Raw genomic sequence first — 21493 nt, forward strand, 5'->3', positions numbered from 1 at the left:
TCACTTAGTGCGTTTTAAACATTGAGCATGGTGTCTGCTCTCTTATTCAAGTAGTTTTCATCCGATCTTCACCAAACCTGGTCAGAAGTTGTATCTAAATGATGTCTAGGCCAAGGTCGAATATGGGTCATGCTGCGTCAAAAACTAGGTCACTGGGTTACGTTTTAAACATTCAGCATGGTGTCTGCTCTCTAATTCAAGTAGTTTTCATCTGATCTTCGCCACACTTGGTCAGAAGTTGTATCTAGATAATGTGTAGGTTAAGTTCGAACATGGGCCATGCAGGGTCAAAAACCAGGTCATGGGGTCACTTAGTGCGTTTTAAACATTGAGCTTGGTGTCCGCTGTTTTTTTTTTAAGACAACATGCAAAATATTCTGTGTCAATGCGGCATGTGGGGGTATTCGTCACGTCTGTGACAAAGCTCTAGTTGTTTTCAGGAAAATGTATTAAAAATATTAAACTGAAATTGGGATCACTCACTGTACTTTTCACTTATAAATAATGCGTAACATTTTTCAGAAAATCACCATACTCCGAACATACTTAAAATTGGGCAGATGTCACACACTAAACGCAAACGAACTTGTACTGGTTGGAAGGTGGAGGCGTCTGACATTGCCAGGAACACATTCAACCCGATCAGAAGTATAGTGGATGGAATGAAACTGTCCCCAAACCCTGCAAAAGAAATGATTGCCTTATCCATTGGTAAGATGATGTTACTATAAATATTATTTGTAAATTAATTGTTGTGTTTTTATAGGAACATATTTTTAAGTGAAGCAATTTAGTATTACTTTTCCTTTCACTACCCTATGGTCTGAAATACCTGTAACCTCGTATGAATAAAAGTATATAGACTAGTTTTGAAAATCTGTGTGAAAGTTTATATCAAGGACAAAATAATAAGCACATGACTTTCATACTCACATAAAATAGTTTTTATATCCCATAAACTGTTCGAGAGGGGTATATTGGAGTAACTCATTTGGTTCAGTTTGTCGGTCAGTCGGTCAACAAGTCTGCATAAAATGTCATAAGTTTGTGGAGTTATTTGCCCTTGAACACTTAGACAAAGTGTTTTGCAAGGGTATTGGTCACGATTCGGACTAAGCCAGTTTAATTTGACTTTAATATTCATTAATTTTATTACCAGGTGACCCAACGGTGTTTGGCAACCTTTCGGTACCAGAAGAAGCAGAAGTTGCGCTAATTAAAGCATTAAAGCAGAGAAAATACAACGGCTATGGCCCCTCAACAGGTGAGGAAATCTGTCACATTGATATCTTGAACGGTTCTGTTAATTGATATGGCTATACATGTATATTTTCTTATGTTTTTTATTTTTATTTTTATTCATTTCAAGCCCTTATGATCATACTATACTAGTTATAAGTTGTGATCTAGATTGAAAAAGCAGAATGCTTCACCTGGCTGCTTTTTGTTTCTCCCTTTAGTCTCCTTAAATTTTTAACCCAAAAAGGGAAAATGTTACAATGGCAATTCATAATGGCAATCCTTTAAAAGATTATTACAAGTGATAGATTAAGAAAATCCTTGCATTTATCAAATTATTAGAAAATGTCCAGCTTTCCACCCACCCAGTTTAAGCAGCATGGTGTACTTTTTGTGGTCCTAGATCCGTCCCTAGCGATTTGTTGTGCACTTGGGAAAATAACTGGTACTGGTACAAGTGTAAAACAAATGTTGATATTATCAAAGTCAGGGATAATCTTTCCTAACATGACCATGACCTGTTGGCTGCAAGGAAAGGCTTATTATCTGATAACAGACAATGACCTTGGGTCTTGTTTGTATGCACTGTGCGGTGACTTACATGCTCCGGTTACTGTACATGTACCAATTAACTTTCCTTGTGGTACTGATTAGCACAGTCAACAACTGCATGTCAGCAATCAAATTTGCCATTTAAAGTACATGTACTTGTCACCACTTTGCAAATTTATCATGGATATTTGATGATTTAAATTTTAACCCACTTAATATTTGTTTAAAAGAAAATTAATTACTATTGCAAACATCTTTTTGCAATTGCAGGATGATAAAACCACATTATTCATCTATCCTGGATTTCAACTAAGTAGTAAAGGATCTAAAAAACACATTTGAGTAGATATTTTTAGCCTTTTTTTCGAAAACAGAATTTCAAAATTTCCTTTAAAGTATGATTAACAAAGAGTGATCAGTCATTTAAATAGTTTCAATTTTTTTTATGGCATGTATAGCTTGATAAAGAGTATTGGGGAGAATCCAGTGAATCAGTTTCATTTATATCCTTGTCAAGCAAGTCTATATCCTTGTCAAGCAAGTCTGTGTTCTTGTCGAGCCAGGCTATATCCTTGTCAAGCAAGTCTTAATGATTATCATGCAAGGCTATATCCTTGTCAAGCAAGTCTATATAATTGTCAAGCAAGTATATATCCTTATCAAGCAAGTATATATCCTTGTCAATCGAGTCTATATCCTTGTCAAGCAAGTATATATCATTGTAAAGCAAGGCTATATCCTTGTAAAGCAAGTCTATGTGAGTGTCAAGCAAGGGTATATCATTGTTTAGCAAGGCTTAATCCTCATCAAGCAAGGCTATATCATTGTCAAGCAAGGCTATATACTTGTCCAGCAAGGCTACATCGTTGTCAAGTAAGGCTCATATCTGTGTTAAGCAAGGCTATATCCTTGTCAAAAAATCTTTATAATTGTCAAGCAGGGCTATATCCTTGTCAAGCAAGTCTATATCCTTGTCAAGCAAAGTTCAATCATTGTCAAGCAAGGCTTATATCATTGCCAATAAAATCTGTATAATTGTTAAGCAAGGCTATATACCTGTCAAGCAAGGCTCATAATTTTGTCAAGCAAGGCTATATATATGTCAAGCAAGGCTAAATCCTTGTCTAGCAAGACTTTATCCTTACCAAGCAAGACTATATAATTGTAAAGCAAGTCTATATCCTTGTCAAGCAAGGCTAATAATTTTGTCAAGCAAGGCTTTATCCTTGTCAAGCAATGCTATATCCATTTCAAGCAAGGCTTTATCCTTGTCAAGCAAGTCTATTTCATTGTCAAGCAAGGCTTATATCCTTGTCAAGGTCGACTGTGATTTCTGATAAAGGGTATGAGCCGGCCAGGGCAGCTGTCACGAGCTGTGGGAGATTTATGGTTGACTGTGATTTCTGATACAGGTTATGAGCAGGCCAGGGCAGCTGTGGGAAATATTTATGGTTGACTGTGATTTTTGATACAGACTATGAACAGGCAAGGGCAGCTGTGGGGGATATTCATGGTTGACTGGGATTTCTGATACAGGCTATGAGCAGGCCAGGACAGCTGTGGGGGATATTCATGGTTGACTGGGATTTCTGATACAGGCTATGAGCATGCAAGGGCAGCTTTGGGGGATATTCATGGTTGACTGTGATTTCTGATACAGACTATGAGCAGGCCAGGGCAGCTGTGGGAGATATTTATGGTTGACTGTGATTTCTGATACAGGCTATGAGCAGGCCAGGACAGCTGTGGGGGATATTTATGGTTGACTGTGATTTCTGATACAGGCTATGAGCAGGCCAGGACAGCTGTGTGAGATATTCATGGTTGACTGGGATTTCTGATACAGGCTATGAGTAGGCCAGGGCAGCTGTGGGAGATATTCATGGTTGACTGTGATTTCTGATACATGCTATTAGCAGACCAGGGCAGCTGTGGGAGATATGTGTGGTTGACGGGGATTTCTGATACAGGCTATGAGCAGGCCAGGGCAGCTGTGTGAGATATTCATGGTTGACTGTGATTTCTGATACAGGTTATGAGCAGGCCAGGTCAGCTGTGTGAGATATTTATGGTTGACTGTGATTTCTGATACATGCTATTAGCAGACCAGGGCAGCTGTGGGAGATATGTGTGGTTGACGGGGATTTCTGATACAGGTTATGAGCAGGCCAGGGCAGCTGTGTGAGATATTCATGGTTGACTGTGATTTCTGATACAGGTTATGAGCAGGCCAGGTCAGCTGTGGGAGATATTTATGGTTGACTGTGATTTCTGATACAGGCTATGAGCAGGCCAGGGCAGCTGTGTGAGATATTCATGGTTGACTGTGATTTCTGATACAGGCTATGAGCTGGCCGGGGCAGCTGTGTGAGATATTTATGGTTGACTGTGATTTCTGATACAGGTTATGAGCAGGCCAGGGCAGCTGTGGCTGAATATTCGTCCACTTCCAAATCTAATGTCAATGCTAAGGTAGGTCATGTACATGCAGGTTTATTTTATTATCAAATGATTGATATAATAAAATACAAACATGTTACTTTTATTGATTTTAATACTAAACATGTTTCAATCATAGCCTTCATCAGAAGTGATCAACCTCATACAGTAATAATACTTCATTTGTTTTTAAATATTAATTTGAAATGATTTAAGAAGTATAAGTAAAATGCTTATTGTGTGTGTTTTATCATTTCACAGTCATGTAGTGTGCAAATTGTGCAAAATATGTTGCAAGAGGCCCTTGTAGCTATGATAGGATATTATGGTTGAAAATCTTCAATTCAGTACCTCTCTAAGTCTTTACTATTTGTTGCATCACATTTGAGTGTAGGTGAAAAAACTGTAACATTTCTATCTCTTGTAATTTATTGTGGGTTAGATCCTTTTTAGTGGTCAAAATTGACTGGCCTTACAATGGAAAATTTAATAATTTGTATGTTTTTTATGACTGACTAGGATGTGATTCTGACAAGTGGCTGTTCTGGAGCACTTGATCTGTGCATCACTTGTCTGGCCAATCCCGGACAGAACATCCTAATTCCCCGTCCTGGATTCTCCATCTACAAAACACTGGCCGAGTCGATAGGCGTTCATGCGAGACACTACAACCTTCAGGTGAGTGTGCACATGGGGCCTGTTGGCCTAAATACGCATGTACGTTAAAAAAACAAACGTATTAATTTATTCTATTTATTGTACGTTTCAATTCAGACATTCAGACAATGAGCTTTTTATATTAAAGTTAAATTTAATAAAATTCAATTTAATTTTGCCAGACAATCACATGAAATTGAAGCCTTATTTTTGAAAAACAATTATTTAAACACATGGTATTTTATTTGAATGAACAATATCTGCAATATTGGAATTTAACCAGTTTTTGTCTCCATTCATCTGTTTAGGCACTTGTTTATGTTTCAAAATCCATGTATTGTAGCCAGAGAAGTCCTGGGAGGTTGACCTGCCCCATCTAGAGTCGTTGATTGACGACGACACGGCGGCCATTATCGTCAACTCCCCGTCCAACCCCTGCGGCAGCGTGTACTCCAAGGAGCACCTGCTCGACATCTTGAAGATCGCCGATAGAAACAAAGTGCCCATCATTGCTGACGAGATCTACGAGCATTTTGTACGTGTTATCGTATATTTTAAGTGTAAACATTGTATTCATGTATACTGTAAAATAATTTGGGCCGTGCTCTGTGAAAAGGGGGTTTAATGCATGTGCATAAAGTGTTGTCCCAGATTTGCCTCTGCAGTCCGCACAGGCTAATCAGGGACGACACTTTCCTTTTTTATGATATTTTTCATTAAAAGAAATTCCCTTTTTGGCAAAAATACAGTTTACAGTTTAGGTAGAGTTGTCCCTGATTAGCCTTTGCAGACTTCACATGCAAATCTGGGACGACACACGCATTTAAGTTAACCCCCTTTTCACAGAGCACAGCCTATTTATATTTGTTGCGATAAAATTTGGTGGTTCTGCAAAAATGACTTAATTAATGGATTTCTAACTTTGGAAACACAAACAAGGATTTTGTGTTTGTCATTTTCTGGTGTGTTTGTGTTGAATTTGTGGATCAGTCAATCCAAGAACAAAATGAAAATTAATGTGCCATGAATACGTATGAGTTTACAGTATTGCATCCTTCTCGATTCTTTGTGCTCAGAGACATAAAGGTCAGAGACATAAAGGTCTCTGTAGCAAATCAGTTGTTTTGGTTCCTTTGGGAAAACCGATGTTCAGATAAGGAAGAATCTTTGTCTCATTACAAATGTTGTTTTATGTAAATATCATACTAATAATCCATAACTTGCATTTTGTGACTGCCTTGATACCTTTATTGCATGCAGTTGCTTGAATTTCATTTGCTTTGCTTAGCTTAGCTTTAAAGCAAAAAGAAAACTACCATGGTTTCAAAATTCTTATTGGTAAATGCAAGTATGTTCACATTTGATTGATAATTGCCATGATTTTAACATTCTTATTTGTCATTGCCATGATTTTCTCATTTAAATTGATTCTTGCCATTATTTTCACACTTTAATATATAATTGCCATGATTATTACATTCCCATAAATAATTGCCATGATTTTCACTTTCTAATTTTTAATTGGAATTATTTTCTCATTCAAATTGATGGTAGCCATTGTTTCTCTCTTTCTCAATAAATTATGGCTATTTTTCATGATTTACACCTTTTAAATGATAATTGCCATTAACTTAATATAACTCTTAATATGTGTATTGCAGGTGTACAGCAGGTCCGAGTACCATTGCATGGCCACACAGACTCTTAATTTGTGTATTGCAGGTGTTCAATGGGTTGGAGTACCATCCCATGGCCACACTGACTCTTATGCAGGTATTCAGTGGGTCGGAGTACCATCCTATGGCCTCACTGACTCTTAATTTGTGTATTGCAGGTGTTCAGTGGGTTGAAAAACCATTGCATGGCCTCACAGACTCTTAATTTGTGTATTGCAAGTGTTCAGTGGGTTGAAAAACCATTGCATGGCCACACTGACTCTTAATTTGTGTATTACAGGTGTTCAGTGGGTCGGAGTACCATCCCATGGCCTCACTGACTCATAATATGTGTATTGCAGGTGTTCAGTGGGTTCAAAAACCATTGCATGGCCACACTTACTCTTAATATGTGTATTGCAGGTGTTCAGTGGGTTCAAAAACCATCCCATGGCCTCACTGACTCTTAATTTGTGTATTGCAGGTGTTCAGTGTGTTCAAAAACCATTGCATGGCCACACTGACTCTTAATTTGTGTATTGCAGGTGTTCAGTGGGTTCAAACAGCATTGCATGGCCTCACTGACTCTTAATTTGTGTATTGCAGGTGTTCAGTGGATCAGAGTACCATCCCATGGCCTCACTGACTCTTAATATGTGTATTGCAGGTGTTCAATGGGTTGGAGTACCATCCCATGGCCTCACTGACTCTTAATATTTGTATTGCAGGTGTTCAGTGGGGCGGAGTACTATCCCATGGCCTCACTGACTCTTAATATGTGTATTGCAGGTGTTCAATGGGTCGGAGTACCATCCCATGGCCTCACTGACTCGCAATTTGTGTATTTTAGGTGTTCAGTGGGTCGGAGTACCATCCCATGGCCTCACTGACTCTTAATTTGTGTATTTCAGGTGTTCAGTGGGTCGGAGTACCATCCCATGGCCTCCCTGACAGACTCTGTGCCCATCCTCTCTGTCAGTGGACTCACCAAAAGGTACCTAGGAAGCTGTGGGATATGACTCGTAAATTTTTTAAAGCTTAATAGGGCCAGAATTCTGTCCCATTCCCAGTCAAAAATTGTTTATTTTTTCCCTTATAATTTAAGCTCTAAAACCAACTTATATTGGACAAAAGTGGAGAGTTTGAGGCGTTTTGGTAAATAATTCATGCAATTTCAATCATACCATGTTGCTGAACGTTTTATAAAAATTACATGCTTAAATAAAACAAACCATTGCCCATTGGTCATAAAATTGCCAACCTGTATGCCCTGCCACCTTCCCTCAAAGATAAAAAACACTGACATCTCATATAGTGTTTTATACAGGAAGGAAAAGGGGCGTGGTGCAAAATTTCAAAAAAGGGCACTTAAGCGCGCGACATCCATAAAAAGGGCACAAATATATCTGTATAGTGACTTAATAACAAGCTTTGTTACACACAAACATTGTATGTATAGTTTTGAGATTTATTGTTGAATAATTAAACCAACAAAATCCAGAATGTATATTTTATTATGTGTTTTATATTTTCATGTAGTAACAAAAAACAAGTTTAAACACCATAGGATATACATGATATACAACTGGCTTCCCTGTCAGCACTCAAGTCGAGGATCCTTTATATGACAAATGGGCTTTCAAATAACTGAATTATTTTATTTTTATTTAATAAATGACATGGTGAAATATGCATGTACTAAAATTAAAGTGTTGCCGCATAAAATTGTAAACGGGTATTGTTTTCACTTTGAACTTTCATGACCATGTGTTGAATTGTGTACATTTTATTTCGCAAAAAGTGTAACTAGGAACGGCGCCGTACTGTCTTTTGTTCATTGTCAATTAATTCAATACACGTTAATTGGTCTCCGATATAAACTTGTTTTGCTTACAAAGCAATTTGCATCAATTTCTAATTTACGTTTAGTCGAAAGTGGAATGCCAAAATTGGAAAGCGTACGTTGCGACATTCTAAACACTAATGAGAAGTGGTACAAGTTCAATATTTTTGTAAAATTCATATCTGTGTTTGCCAATTAACATATTTTGACAAGTTACAAACGGGTCAAAATGTTCTTAATTGAACCAATGGTGCAGGTCTACTACTGTTACAACAATTAACAACTTTTGGCCAAACAGGGTCCAAGACGGGGTATCAACTTCTTTGCCGACATTCACACATGATTGTAATCAAAACATCGTGACAATAAATAGGCAGGTGCTCCAATTAAGCGCGCTCTGCTTAACCGTGAACAGCAAACGTGTTAAGATTGTCGTCTGCTACAATTCATCAACACACATCTACTGTGAGCCTGCGCCAATTATATTGGATAGGAGGCGGAGCGTTATTTTAATCGACAGCTTTAATATGAGCCTGCGCCTATTGTATTGGATAGGAGGCGGAGCGTTATTTTAATCGACAGCTTTAATATGTCACGGGTTGCTATTTTCGGCGTATGGCCAATTTTCAGGAAGTACAGTGGACGTGATGGGGCTTTGTAATCGGCGTATGGAAACAATTATCGGGCGTAATATACGGCCGTACGCCGCTTAGTGCAAGCCCTGTTAATTAAATTTTATTAACTTAAAACTGTTTTGCATTAAATTGAAATCAAATCAATATTTTACAGATACAACTTTTTTTTTAAATTTAATTACGCGTAAAAATAAATGTTTTGATATAACTGAATTATGCATGAAATGCACAATTTCCACGTGAATAATATCTAGGTTTTCATCAAGTCTCCTAAGTAACTGTGCACTCCGGTAGTGTTACAAAGCCACTGAAATTATCGATTAATATTGACACATGGTTATTCACGCATGATGAATTCACAACCGCGCGAATCTTCGCTGATAATAGCTTGGTTAAGAGGCAATTAAGATGTTATCAATAAGGTCGCGCACGGCGGAAAACAGGGCGGCGGCCTTTGAAAGGGCAGTGTGGCGCTGATTTGCTTTGAAAGGGGAAGCAAGGCGCTTCAAAAAAGCGGCGTGGCGCCGCGCCACGCTAAAACGACCTGGATAAAACACTATCTCATATGATGATTATATACCTATAGAATGTCTTACTCAAGTGTTGGAGTACTTTTCTTGTAAGGTACAAAAGACCTTACAGAATCCTGTATTTAACACTGTACAATCTTGTTTGGTATTGAATGGTTGGAAATCGACAAAATTTATTTTACATGTCATAATGACATGTTTGCTTCTATAGATTTGCATGTTCATCAAACGTTTTATTATTACTTAACCAATGAAACAGAGGTGGGCTAAAGGCTTACCCCTTATTGTCTGTCTGTGTGTCTGTCTGTCTGAATCGTGAACCTGCCTTAACTCCAAAAAGTAGTTCAGCAAGGGGATTGGTTTGTGGATAGAGGGCTGTATGTGGATTCACATTATTTCAGTTCTTTCGTCAGACAAAAATTGTGGTTTCTATGTTTACAGAAATAAGTTAACACTGAAATCTGGATCCTGTAAGACCTCAAAAATACTGAAACTAGGTGGAATAAACTCTGTGTCTGGATTGTTTAAAACAGCCATATGCTAAAAATGATATTATTTCAGATGTTGTTTGTCAGATTTGTTTGTGGTTTCTATGGTTACAGAAATAATTGAAAGCTTAAATCTGGATCCTGCCATTGCAAAGTTTTGTTAATGAAAGTGTGGAGATGAACAAGAATATAGATTATTTCAAGAGCCGTTAACTTACCTCTGATTCAAAAGTTGTTTTGTCAGCTCCAGTCATATGTCCATGCTTTTTGTATTAGACGGAATTTTCTTTACTTATGTCATAAAATAACATTGAAGGAATTTTCATTTTGCTGGTCAACAGTTTAAATTGTGATTGTTATATGGTTAACTGACTACCGGTACTGTTTTATCACTGAAGTACTATTTGCCTCCAACGCTCAGAAACAAAATGACAACGGCTATATGCAGCCACCATTAAACCAGAACAGCCTGCTAGAAACTTGCTGCTTAACAGTATAAGAGGGCTTGAAATGAAACTTTTAAAACTTAAATCCATTTAAAGAAGGTCTTTTATTTAATTTGGCTTTAAAAAGGACTACAAATGGGTCAAAATGGGTAACAGAGCTAGCTGTACAGGGTTAAATGTGGGAAAAGCCCAGACAAACATATTATGTATGATCTGTTTGTTATCATTGTTCAGGTTCCTGGTGCCAGGTTGGAGATATGTATGAGCTGTTTGTTATCATTGCTCTGGTTCCTGGTGCCAGGTTGGAGATATGTATGATCTGTTTGTTATCATTGCTCAGGTTCCTGGTGCCAGGTTGGAGATATGTTAAGCTGTTTGTTATCATTGCTCAGTTTCCTGGTGCCAGGTTGGAGATATGTACGAGCTGTTTGTTATCATTGCTCTGGTTCCTGGTGCCAGGTTGGAGATATGTATGATCTGTTTAGTTATCATTGCTCAGGTTCCTGGTGCCAGGTTGGAGATATGTATGATCTGTTTGTTATCATTGCTCAGGTTCCTGGTGCCAGGTTGGAGATATGAAAGATCTGTTTGTTATCATTGCTCAGGTTCCTGGTGCCAGGTTGGAGATATGTATGAGCTGTTTGTTATCATTGCTCAGGTTCCTGGTGCCAGGTTGGAGGTTAGGATGGATCGTCATCAACGACAGGAATAACATCTTCCAAGACGAGGTAAAACATCGATAAAGTCCGCGTAATTCAATTGAGTCTTGTTCTTGTAAAATGGAGATATATCCATGTGCGTTGTGTCATCCCGGATTAGCCTGTGCAGTCTGAATTGGCCATAATACTGCTTAAACATTTTTGTCTCAACCTTAACTTTGCCATATATTGATGTTTTTTACGAATTGTAACTATCATAAGTCAAGGCAACCTGTGTTACCCCCTTTTCCTTATCAGGGAGGTCAAAGATCAAATTTTGCTTGTCTGTAATGTAATTTTATCAATCAATTTGAATATAAGTTTCCACAAATAAACATCGTTAGGAGATGTTATGTGATATGTTACTCGTATACTTATCTTAAAGGGATCTTTTCACGCTTTGGTAAATTGACAAAATTGAAAAAAGTTGTTTCAGATTCGCAAATTTTCGTTTTAGTTATGATATTTGTGAGGAAACAGTAATACTGAACATTTACCATGGTCTAATATAGCCATAATATATGCATCTTTTGACGATTTTAAAACCTAAAAATTATAAAGCGTTGCAACGCGAAACGATTGAATAATTTGGAGAGTTCTGTTTTTGTCGTTAAATTTTGTGGAACTACGAAGATTGCTTATATAAGGTATAAAATACGTCAAGTATGTGTACTCGGCGGAATAGCTCAGTAGGTTAAAGCGTTTTTACTTCAGGACTCTGGCAGGACTCCAGGGGTAACTGGTTCGAAACCTGCTCCGGGCAATGTTCTTTTCCTTTTTTTAATTTTATTATTGATTTTTTACTAGAGCTTTTACGATCCAATGTTTACATTTATCAATATAAAGCATTTAATGAATAAGTAAAAAAAATGCCAAAATCTGTGAAAAGGCCCCTTTAAAGGTCAATGTTGCAGAGGTCATAAGACAAATTTGACATAAGTGGAGTTTCAAGACAAATGTGGAAAATTAGGGCATCTGAGACACATGTTTTGTTTTACAAAAAGTCACAAATTATGAAATGTTGAAATAATATGAGCTTTGGACATCTAGATGTCGACAATGTATGACAATTTGTAACAGCAATATACCATTTAAAAACAATTTTGTAGCTGTTTTACATTCGTACTTACAACATTATATTCCGAATTTAATATTAAACAATTATCATGTGTATATTTTTTGCATGACATATTTCCCCTTGACTGTTCATTAGGTGAGACATGGATTGCAGTGTTTGTCACAGAAAATCCTCGGACCAAACACGTTGATTCAAGCAGCCATCCCGGACATTCTAAAGAACACTCCACGCTCCTTTTATTCAGACACTCTGGAGTTCATTGAATCAAATGCCAAACTGTGCCATGAGACAATCTCGAAAATTCCTGGGTTGAAACCAGTCATGCCACAGGGGGCCATGTATATGATGGTAGGTATACAGCAGGAATTCTGTTTGAAATTTTATTCTTTTTGATGGATGGATTTTTGCATTTTTGTTTATACATGTATAGCTCACCAAGATTACAATATGAATGCTACCATTTTAAACATCATCAAGTGTTAGTGTGGACTTTGTTTAAAGATAATTTTTGGTTGTTGGGGTAGATCAGGTTTAGTGTTTTTCCTCTATATATAAGTTGGTACCAGAAAACTGTGACTTCCCATTCCGATTTTCTGACCATTTTTCCCAAATTGAAGGTAAAACTTTCACATATCAGAGAAATTTTCACACAGAGCCTTTTAATAATGGTTACATTATTACAAATCTGCTTACAATTTTGTTCGTCTGATCTTAGCGCCTGCTGCGAGGAAAATCAGTTACAATACTCTGCTAGGGGAAATAACTGCGTTTGTCATTGTTCTCTTAATGGGTATACATAGTGTGTTAGAATTGGATTGCATTTTTTCGAGTTACAACAGACATGGGTAATCAAAACACTTATAATACCAACAACCCTTCAGCGCTGGATGCAAGACTTGATCTTGGTTAACAATTTACAAAATTTCCGGTATTAATGTCAATTCTGAAATAAAGTACAAATGTAATATGCAAACCTGGGTCCCTGATGCAAGTTGTGGAACGGAACTGAAACTTAGACACAACTAGGCCTCAGGTATCCATAAGCAAATGCCCGTTCAATGAAGCTTCTCTTACCTTAATCCAAGTACAAGAATAAATGGAACAAGTTGTTTCAAGGAATGCATTTATTCAACTAATTGGTTTGTCATTCTATTGATAGCTTTTACAGAATGTCATAAAATACCCCTACCAATATGCCCAATTTTTTAAAGAAAAATGTTGTTGTGTTTTTGACATTTAGATTTTTAACCACTCTAAAAGCCATATTTATGACTCAATCTGAACAAAAGTTGTCATTATGTTAATATATTGCTTACTGGTGGAAGTTTCTGTCTGCAGATTGGTATTGACATGGCACACTTCCCGGAGTATCTCAATGATGTACAGTTCACAGAGGCTCTGGTGTCTGAACAGAGCGTCTTCTGTCTTCCAGCCAAGGTAAACTAACTCACTTAGTACTAATAATTATAGAAATCTTGAGGGCAAACTGTTTCGGCGTATGGTACAATAAACTCAACTTTTCATCTTTCTTACTACCCAATCAAACGTTGTTTGAAAATAGTAGGTAATAATTAAAATAGTAATACAATATTTTCACAAATAAAGTTAACACCTAAAAAATCAATGTTCCTTATTGCAATAGCCAAAATGTCAATGCTGGATGTGGTATGGTAACATAGATTTAACACAATACAAAATGCTAGTTTTTATTTTTGTCACAATATATTCCATGTGAATTTCCAGTTACGATATCCAAACATTTTTTCGAGCAAACGCTAGATTAATTTTCATGAATATGTCATTCTTGTATCTCGTTTAATCTATGTTACCAGACCGCATCTATTGTTGAAAGTTTGGTTATTGCTTTAAGGAACACTGATAAGTATCAAAAGATACTTATGATAAATTTATTCTCTGTCATAGGCATGGCTAACCTCAAGTGCACACAAGTCAAGAATAAGTGTATCACTGCAGCAAAATATATGTCTTAGGCATCTAAACTTCATGTTGATGACATTTTTTTACCAAGAAGCTGTGTGACTTTAACCCTGAATAAGCAGTTCGCTATTTATTGTGAATGTACGTTTTGTTTCAGTGCTTTGAATACCCCAACTATTTCCGTGTCGTACTGACCGTTCCCCAGGCCAAGCTTGTTGAAGCATGTCAGAGGATCACTGAATTCTGCTCTACACATTATAGAACGGACTCAGAAATACCTGACTGTCGCTACATTCGCAACGAGGCTTACGATGAAAGTTGGATCGAGTAGATAGAAAGTCTTCAGCGTATCATGATGCAGTGATTTTTTTGCCCAAACTTACAGCATCTTACAAACACAAAATGGAAAAAGTAACATTTTTCCAAAAAATCTGACCAAAATTTCCCCCAAAACAGAATTTTTCCAAAAAACAATGATTGGTTTATTGAGCTTATTATAGACAGATAAAATGCTGTAACACATATAACATAAATTTTAAAATGCAGTTAAACATTCACTTATGAACAATTTGAATACTGTAGTTTATTATCATATTAATAAAGTTTTATTTTTCCCAACTAAATGGTTTATCCCTCTATTTTTCCCAATGGAAATGCACAGGCTGTAAAATATGAAGCCAAAATCACTGTGATGAGAAAAGCATGATGGACTGCTGTTATAAAACAATCTACTGTGTTTGGAGAAGTCATATAAACCAATATTGCCAAAATATTTATTATCTATTGACATATTAACATATATTTTGTATGTGCATGTAAATACAACATGTAGATTGAGTTAAAGGGGTATTTTTTTAAGAGTATATTTTGAAAATCTGTGAATTGTTGTTTATCTGTGCCTGGTATCTTAGAGCAAAAGTTGACTTCAATTTAAATGTCGGTAGTTTTCTTTGAAAGGAAAAGCAATTAAGAATTCAGTGTTGTTCCTTCTTTGGAAATTGTGATATTTTTAGCTCACTTGTCACGAAGTGACATGGTGAGCTTATGTGACCGTGTGATGTCTGGCGTCCGTATGTGTGTGCGGTGTGTGTGCGTGTGTCCGTCAACAATTTGTTTGTGTAGATAGTAGAGGTCACAGTTTTCTTCCAATCTTTATGAAATTTGGTCAGAATGTTTATCTTGATGAAATCTGGGTTGGGATTGTATTTGGGTTATCTGGGGTCAAAAACTAGGTTACTAGGTCAAAAACTAGGACACATAATAGGTCAAATAATAGAAAAACCTTGTGTAGACAATAGAGATCGCAGTTTTCATCCAATCTTTATGAAATTTGGTCAGAATGTTTATCTTGATGAAATCCGGGTTTGGATTGTATTTGGGTCATCTGGGGTCAAAAACTAGGTCACTAGGTCAAAAACTAGGTCAAAAAGTAGAAAAAAACTTGTGTAGACAGTAGAGGTCATAGTTTTCATCTAATCTTACGAAATTTGGTCAGCATGTTTATATTGATAAAATCTGGGTTGGGATTGTATTTGGGTCATCTGGGGTCAAAAACTAGGTCACTAGGTCAAAAACTCGGTCAAATAATAAAAAACCTTGTGTAGACAATAGACGTTGCAGTTTTCATCCAACCTTTATGAAATTTGGTCAGAATGTTTATCTTGATGAAATCTCGGTTGGGATTGTATTTGGGTCATCTGAGGTCAAAAACTAGGTCACTAGAACAAATAATAGAAAAATCGTCAACAATTTGTTTGTGTAGACAGAAGAGGTCACAGTTTTCATCCAATCTTTATGAAATTTGGTCAGAATTTTTATCTTGATAAAATCTGGGTTGGGATTGTATTTGGGTCATCTGGGGTCAAAAACTAGGTCACTAGGTCAAAAACTAGTTCACTAGGTCAAATAATAGAAAAACCTTATATAGACAATAGAGGTCACAGTTTTCATCCAATCTTTATGAAATTTGGTCAGAATGTTTATCTTGATAAAATCTGGGTTGGGATTGTATTTGGGTCATCTGGGGTCAAAAACTAGGTCACTAGGTCAAATAATAGAAAAACTTTGTGTAGACAATAGAGGTCACAGTTTTCATCCAATCTTTATAAAATTTGATCAGAATGTTAATCTTGATGAAATCTGGGTTGGGATTGTATTTAGGTCACCTTGGGTCAAAAACTAGGTCACTAGGTCAAATAATAGAAAAACCTTGTGTAGACAATAGAGGTCACAGTTTTCATCTTATCTTTATGAAATTTTGTCACAATGTTTATCTTGATGAAATCTGGGTTGGGATTGTATTTGGTTAGTCGGGTGAGCGATTCAGGGCCATCATGGCCCTCTTGTTTTATTTTATAATGCATATTTACACATCTGTTTGTAAATAAAAGTGTTGCATTAGTGTTTGCTCAATACTTGTAAATTAAAGTGGTGCATTAGTGATTGCTCAATACTTGTATTGTTTTGAGTCATGATAGTTATGGGTTACTTATACAAAAAACCACAGCTAAATATATTTGTTATGGTGTCACAGGCTTGTTTACCGTACCTGAACAACTATATTTGGGAAAACAGGGCTTAATGCATGTCTGAACAGGCTCATCAGTGATGATACTTTGCGCTTGGAGGAATTTTTGTTCAAAAGAAGAAAAATAAATCTAGCCACAAAGTGTGGACCCTGATTATCGGACTGCACAGGCTGATATAGGACGATACTTTACACATGTCCATTAAGCCCCCTTTGTGTGGCCCCTGATTATCGGACTGCACAGGCTGATATAGGACGATACTTTACACATGTCCATGTGGACCCTGATTATCGGACTGCACAGGCTGATATAGGACGATACTTTACACATGTCCATTAAGCCCCCTTTGCCCAAAGAATGGCTCATTTGTTTTTTAATGAGAAACTAAGAACTGTATGTGCTAATCAATAGATCTTACTTTTCTAGAAGCTTTTTTATATGTGGAAAATAAGTCTCAATAAAAGACTATGTATGAAAATTTCTTTATATAACACACATTGCATATAATATTATATTTTTTCCAAACAAAAGCATAATTTTTATAATAATATACTGAAAAGATTAAAATAAACAGTACAGTATCGATTTTGTACAAAATTGTCTAGTTTACCTTTAATGAAATTTCATGCAATTAATATGATTTATTAAGCCATATACTGTTAATGTTTTTCTATAGTTTAATGTTATATATTGTATGGTGTTAAAGCGTTTTACTTAGAAAACATATCTATGCATGTTCTCACTACATGAAACGAGCTCAATTTCAGTTGTAATGTTTTGGGGTTATACATGAATGTTTGTTTGTTATTGATTATTCAAATGTATATATTGAACCAAATATCTGTTATATTTTATCATATTGTACATATTCGGAGGTTTTTATTAAATCGTTTGTTATGAAATCTGTATTGTTCATTTTTTACTGATAATTTTGTTCTTTTGCCTATCAAAACAATACAGGACAATATCATTTGAGATGACTGAATATTCTATATCTAAATGTTCAATCACTGACCTGCATCATGTGACCATGGTTCTTATGCCATATGCTGCAAACAAAGCTCCTACCATTTGTGCATTCTTGTCATTATCTACTCTGTTCAATAATGAGGCAATGAAACATTGCGTGACTTTGGAGCAGTTAGAATAGCTTCTTGACAATCAAACATTGCATGACTTTGGAGCGGTTAGAATAGCTTCTTGACAATCAAACATTGCATTACTTTGGAGCAGTTAGAATAGCTTCTTGACAATCAAACATTGCATGACTTTGGAGCAGTAAGAATAGCTTCTTGACAATCAAACATTGCATGACTTTAAAGCAGTTAGAATAGCTTCTTGACAATCAAACATTGCATGACTTTGGAGCAGTTAGAATAGCTTCTTGACAATCAAACATTGCATGACTTTGGAGCAGTTAGAATAGCTTCTTGACAATCAAACATTGCATGACTTTGGAGCAGTTAGAATAGCTCCTTGTCAATCAAACATTGCATGACTTTGGAGCAGTTAGAATAGCTTCTTGACAATCAAACATTGCATGACTTTGGAGCAGTTAGAATAGCTTCTTGACAATCAAACATTGCATGACTTTGGAGCAGTTAGAATAGCTTCTTGACAATCAAACATTGCAAGACTTTGGAGCAGTTAGAATAGCTTCTTGACAATCAAACATTGCAAGACTTTGGGGCAGTTAGAATAGCTCCTTGACAATCAAACATTGCAAGACTTTGGAGCAGTTAGAATAGCTCCTTGACAATCAAACTTGCATGACTTTGGAGCGGTTAGAATAGCTTCTTGACTATCAAACATTGCATGACTTTGGAGCGGTTAGAATAGCTTCTTGACAATCAAACGTTGCATGACTTTTGAGCAGTTAGAATAGCTTCTTGACAATCAAACATTGCATGACTTTGGAGCGGTTAGAATAGCTTCTTGACAATCAAACATTGCATGACTTTGGAGCAGTTAGAATAGCTACTTGACAATCAAACATTGCATGACTTTGGAGCAGTTAGAATAGCTTCTTGACAATCAAACATTGCATGACTTTGGAGCAGTTAGAATAGCTTCTTGACAATCAAACATTGCATGACTTTGGAGTGGTTAGAATAGCTTCTTGACAATCAAACATTGCATGACTTTGGAGCAGTTAGAATAGCTTCTTGACAATCAAACATTGCATGACTTTGGAGCAGTTAGAATAGCTTCTTGACAATCAAACATTGCATTACTCTCCTTGTTGAGCTCATCTGGAGCAACACTGAACCAAATGTGACAAAATACCAATTTTTACATGAAGAGGGTTAATCATCGTTCTCTACTGTACACACCAGAGCGTCCCACACAAAAATTGTAATGTACAAAAATGCAATTCAATCACCACACTAGAAATGGCGCGGCAGAGGCCGCGTATCCCCAGGCCGCATAGATGTTACATTAAAAGGCAATTTTGGGTGGGCAAGGCCTATGTTCGTGGGGCCCCGGGATGGGTAATGTGGACATGGATGGTCAAGATAGACCGTGTTGTCATAAGAGATGTTAAGTATTAATTTGGTGAATAAATGAAGAAGTTATGTTAAAAAAAATTGGGTACAAACAAAAATTTGGGTAAAAAAAAAAAAGGGATACGAAAAAAAAAATGGATTTGAACAAATTTGGGTACCAGAAAAAAAAATTGGTACGAACAAAAATTTTGGTAAGAACAAATTTGGGTACTTAACAATTTGGGTACGAAAATTTTTTGGGTACAGACAAGAAATTGGTACGAACACAAAATTTAGGTACAAAAAAAATTATGGTACAAAAAAGAATTTGGGTATGAATAAAATTTGGTGAAAAAAAAATTGGGTACGAAAAATGTTGGGTACGAAAAAAATGGGGTACGAAAAAAATGGGTACGAACAAAAATTGGGTATTTGGAATTTTGATCTGACCCCTGGGTCAAAAGTTATCATGTGCGTCACATGTTGTTCGTAAAATTAGGTTTTTTTTACCCATTTTACCCATTTATTTACCCATAACTTTTGACCCAGGGGTCAGATCAAAATTCCGTCACGTCACCATCGCACATATGCTCATAGCTACCATGTGTGTAAGTTTCAAGGTGAGGTTCTAGTGCTAATAGTGTAGGAGGAGATAGTGGCCGAACGGACGGACAGAAAGATGGAGACCAATACAATATCCTTTTTTAAAGTGTGGGGATAATAATCTGAAAAATATTGTTTTAATGAGAGAGCATTAGGGAATATTAATATTATCCTGTAGGTATTTGTAAAATATAATCAGATGTTGTCATTCCTACCATGTGACCATATACCGGTAATATTTTTGGTTATAGTAGTTGACAGTTTAATTCTTACAGAACATATTCAGTGAATTCTGAGTCAACTCTGAACCTTATATTCAGAAAAATGTATATCATTTACATCATGTTGAAATAAGACCTAATTTAGATCTGCTAAAATGCAGTTAAATGAAAATATATTAAATAATGTTCCTAGTTATCTCTGAGGATTATTTCTCAAAAAAAAAAGATGTTTATAACCAACTAATTATAAACTGCTCGAGCTCTTTTGCCGTCTTTACATTGTTATGTATAGTTAACATGCATACCCAAGCCTAAAAATCTGAAATGTTAAAATAGGTATTGAATATATAATAAGATCATTCAACAGCTTTCAAACAATACAGTGATATCTTTTTACTTGTACAAAGCTGGCATATTTACATTAGACTTGTCTTTTGACTTGTCTAATATGGTTTATCAGATGTGTACAAATGATAGTACACATATATCACTGTAAAGTAAATGTACACATCCATTAACTAGCCTAATAAATCTTTTACTTTATTCTTTAAATCTCTTTTGTTGTAGTTTGTTAAAGGGACCTTTTTACGTTTTGGTAAATTGACAGCATTAAAAAAAACTGTTTCAGATTCGCAGATTTTCTTTGTAGTTATGATATTTGCAAGGAAACGGTAAAACTGAACATTTACCATGCTCAAAATATCAATAAAAGCTGCGCCATGAGCGCATGATACGCCCGTCGTTCGCCAATGAAGTAGTAAGGTAATAAATAACCCTTTGAATCATTTTTTTACTTCAGTTTATTTGTATTTGAATACATGGTTTATTTTATAAGTACATGAGCATGGAAATCACGAAATTTTGACGAACAAAGTCCCATAACTCTGGAACGACAATTCAGAATTCCGTCAAAAACGAAAGGGGATCAGGGTTTATCAATATTAAGATTGTGTTGAAATTTGAAAAAAATCCATCGAAGGATATTTGAGCTACAGTAGGACATTCAATGAAATCACGAAATTTTGACGAACAAAGTCCCATAACTCTGGAACGACAATTCAGAATTCCGTCAAAAACGAAAGGGGATCAGGGTTTATCAATATTAAGATTGTGTTAAAATTTGAAGAAAATCTGTCAAAGGATATTTGATGTAGCGTACGACATTAACAGACGGACGGACGGACGGACGGACGGACAGACGGACGCGGGGTATACCATAATACGTCCCGTCATAGACGGGCGTATAATAATATGCATCTTTTGATGATTTAAATACTTAAACAAGGGCTGTTTGTAAAACATGCATGCCCCCCATATGGGCTGTCCGTTGTACTGGCAGCCATTGTGTGAATACGACTTTTGTCACTGTGACCTTGACCTTTGACCTAGTGACCTCAAAATCAATAAGGGTCATCTGCGAGTCATGATCAATCTTCCCATGAAGTTTCATGATCCTA

The 21493-nt window shown here is 36.3% G+C and overlaps 1 protein-coding gene across 9 annotated transcripts in view; it reads left to right on the plus strand.

Moving 5' to 3' along the window:
* LOC127845122 (tyrosine aminotransferase-like) overlaps positions 1 to 21493 on the plus strand; it is a 152864-nt gene that overhangs the window by 21151 nt on the left and 110220 nt on the right. For 5 of the 9 annotated variants that reach the window (XM_052375829.1, XM_052375830.1, XM_052375822.1 and 2 more), the window contains exons 2-11: positions 523 to 711; positions 1160 to 1264; positions 4196 to 4263; positions 4750 to 4908; positions 5231 to 5422; positions 7454 to 7536; positions 11143 to 11212; positions 12396 to 12608; positions 13599 to 13697; positions 14356 to 16235. In XM_052375829.1, the coding sequence (XP_052231789.1) occupies positions 523 to 711; positions 1160 to 1264; positions 4196 to 4263; positions 4750 to 4908; positions 5231 to 5422; positions 7454 to 7536; positions 11143 to 11212; positions 12396 to 12608; positions 13599 to 13697; positions 14356 to 14529 (1352 nt within the window). In that variant the 3' untranslated portion in view covers positions 14530 to 16235. The remainder of the gene's footprint in view (positions 1 to 522; positions 712 to 1159; positions 1265 to 4195; positions 4264 to 4749; positions 4909 to 5230; positions 5423 to 7453; positions 7537 to 11142; positions 11213 to 12395; positions 12609 to 13598; positions 13698 to 14355; positions 16236 to 21493) is intronic. The other 4 variants (XM_052375825.1, XM_052375828.1, XM_052375827.1 and 1 more) reach the window with 3 other exon arrangements.

Source organism: Dreissena polymorpha, chromosome 9, assembly GCF_020536995.1.
Source record: "Dreissena polymorpha isolate Duluth1 chromosome 9, UMN_Dpol_1.0, whole genome shotgun sequence".
In the NCBI taxonomy this organism is placed as follows: Eukaryota; Metazoa; Mollusca; class Bivalvia; order Myida; family Dreissenidae; genus Dreissena; species Dreissena polymorpha.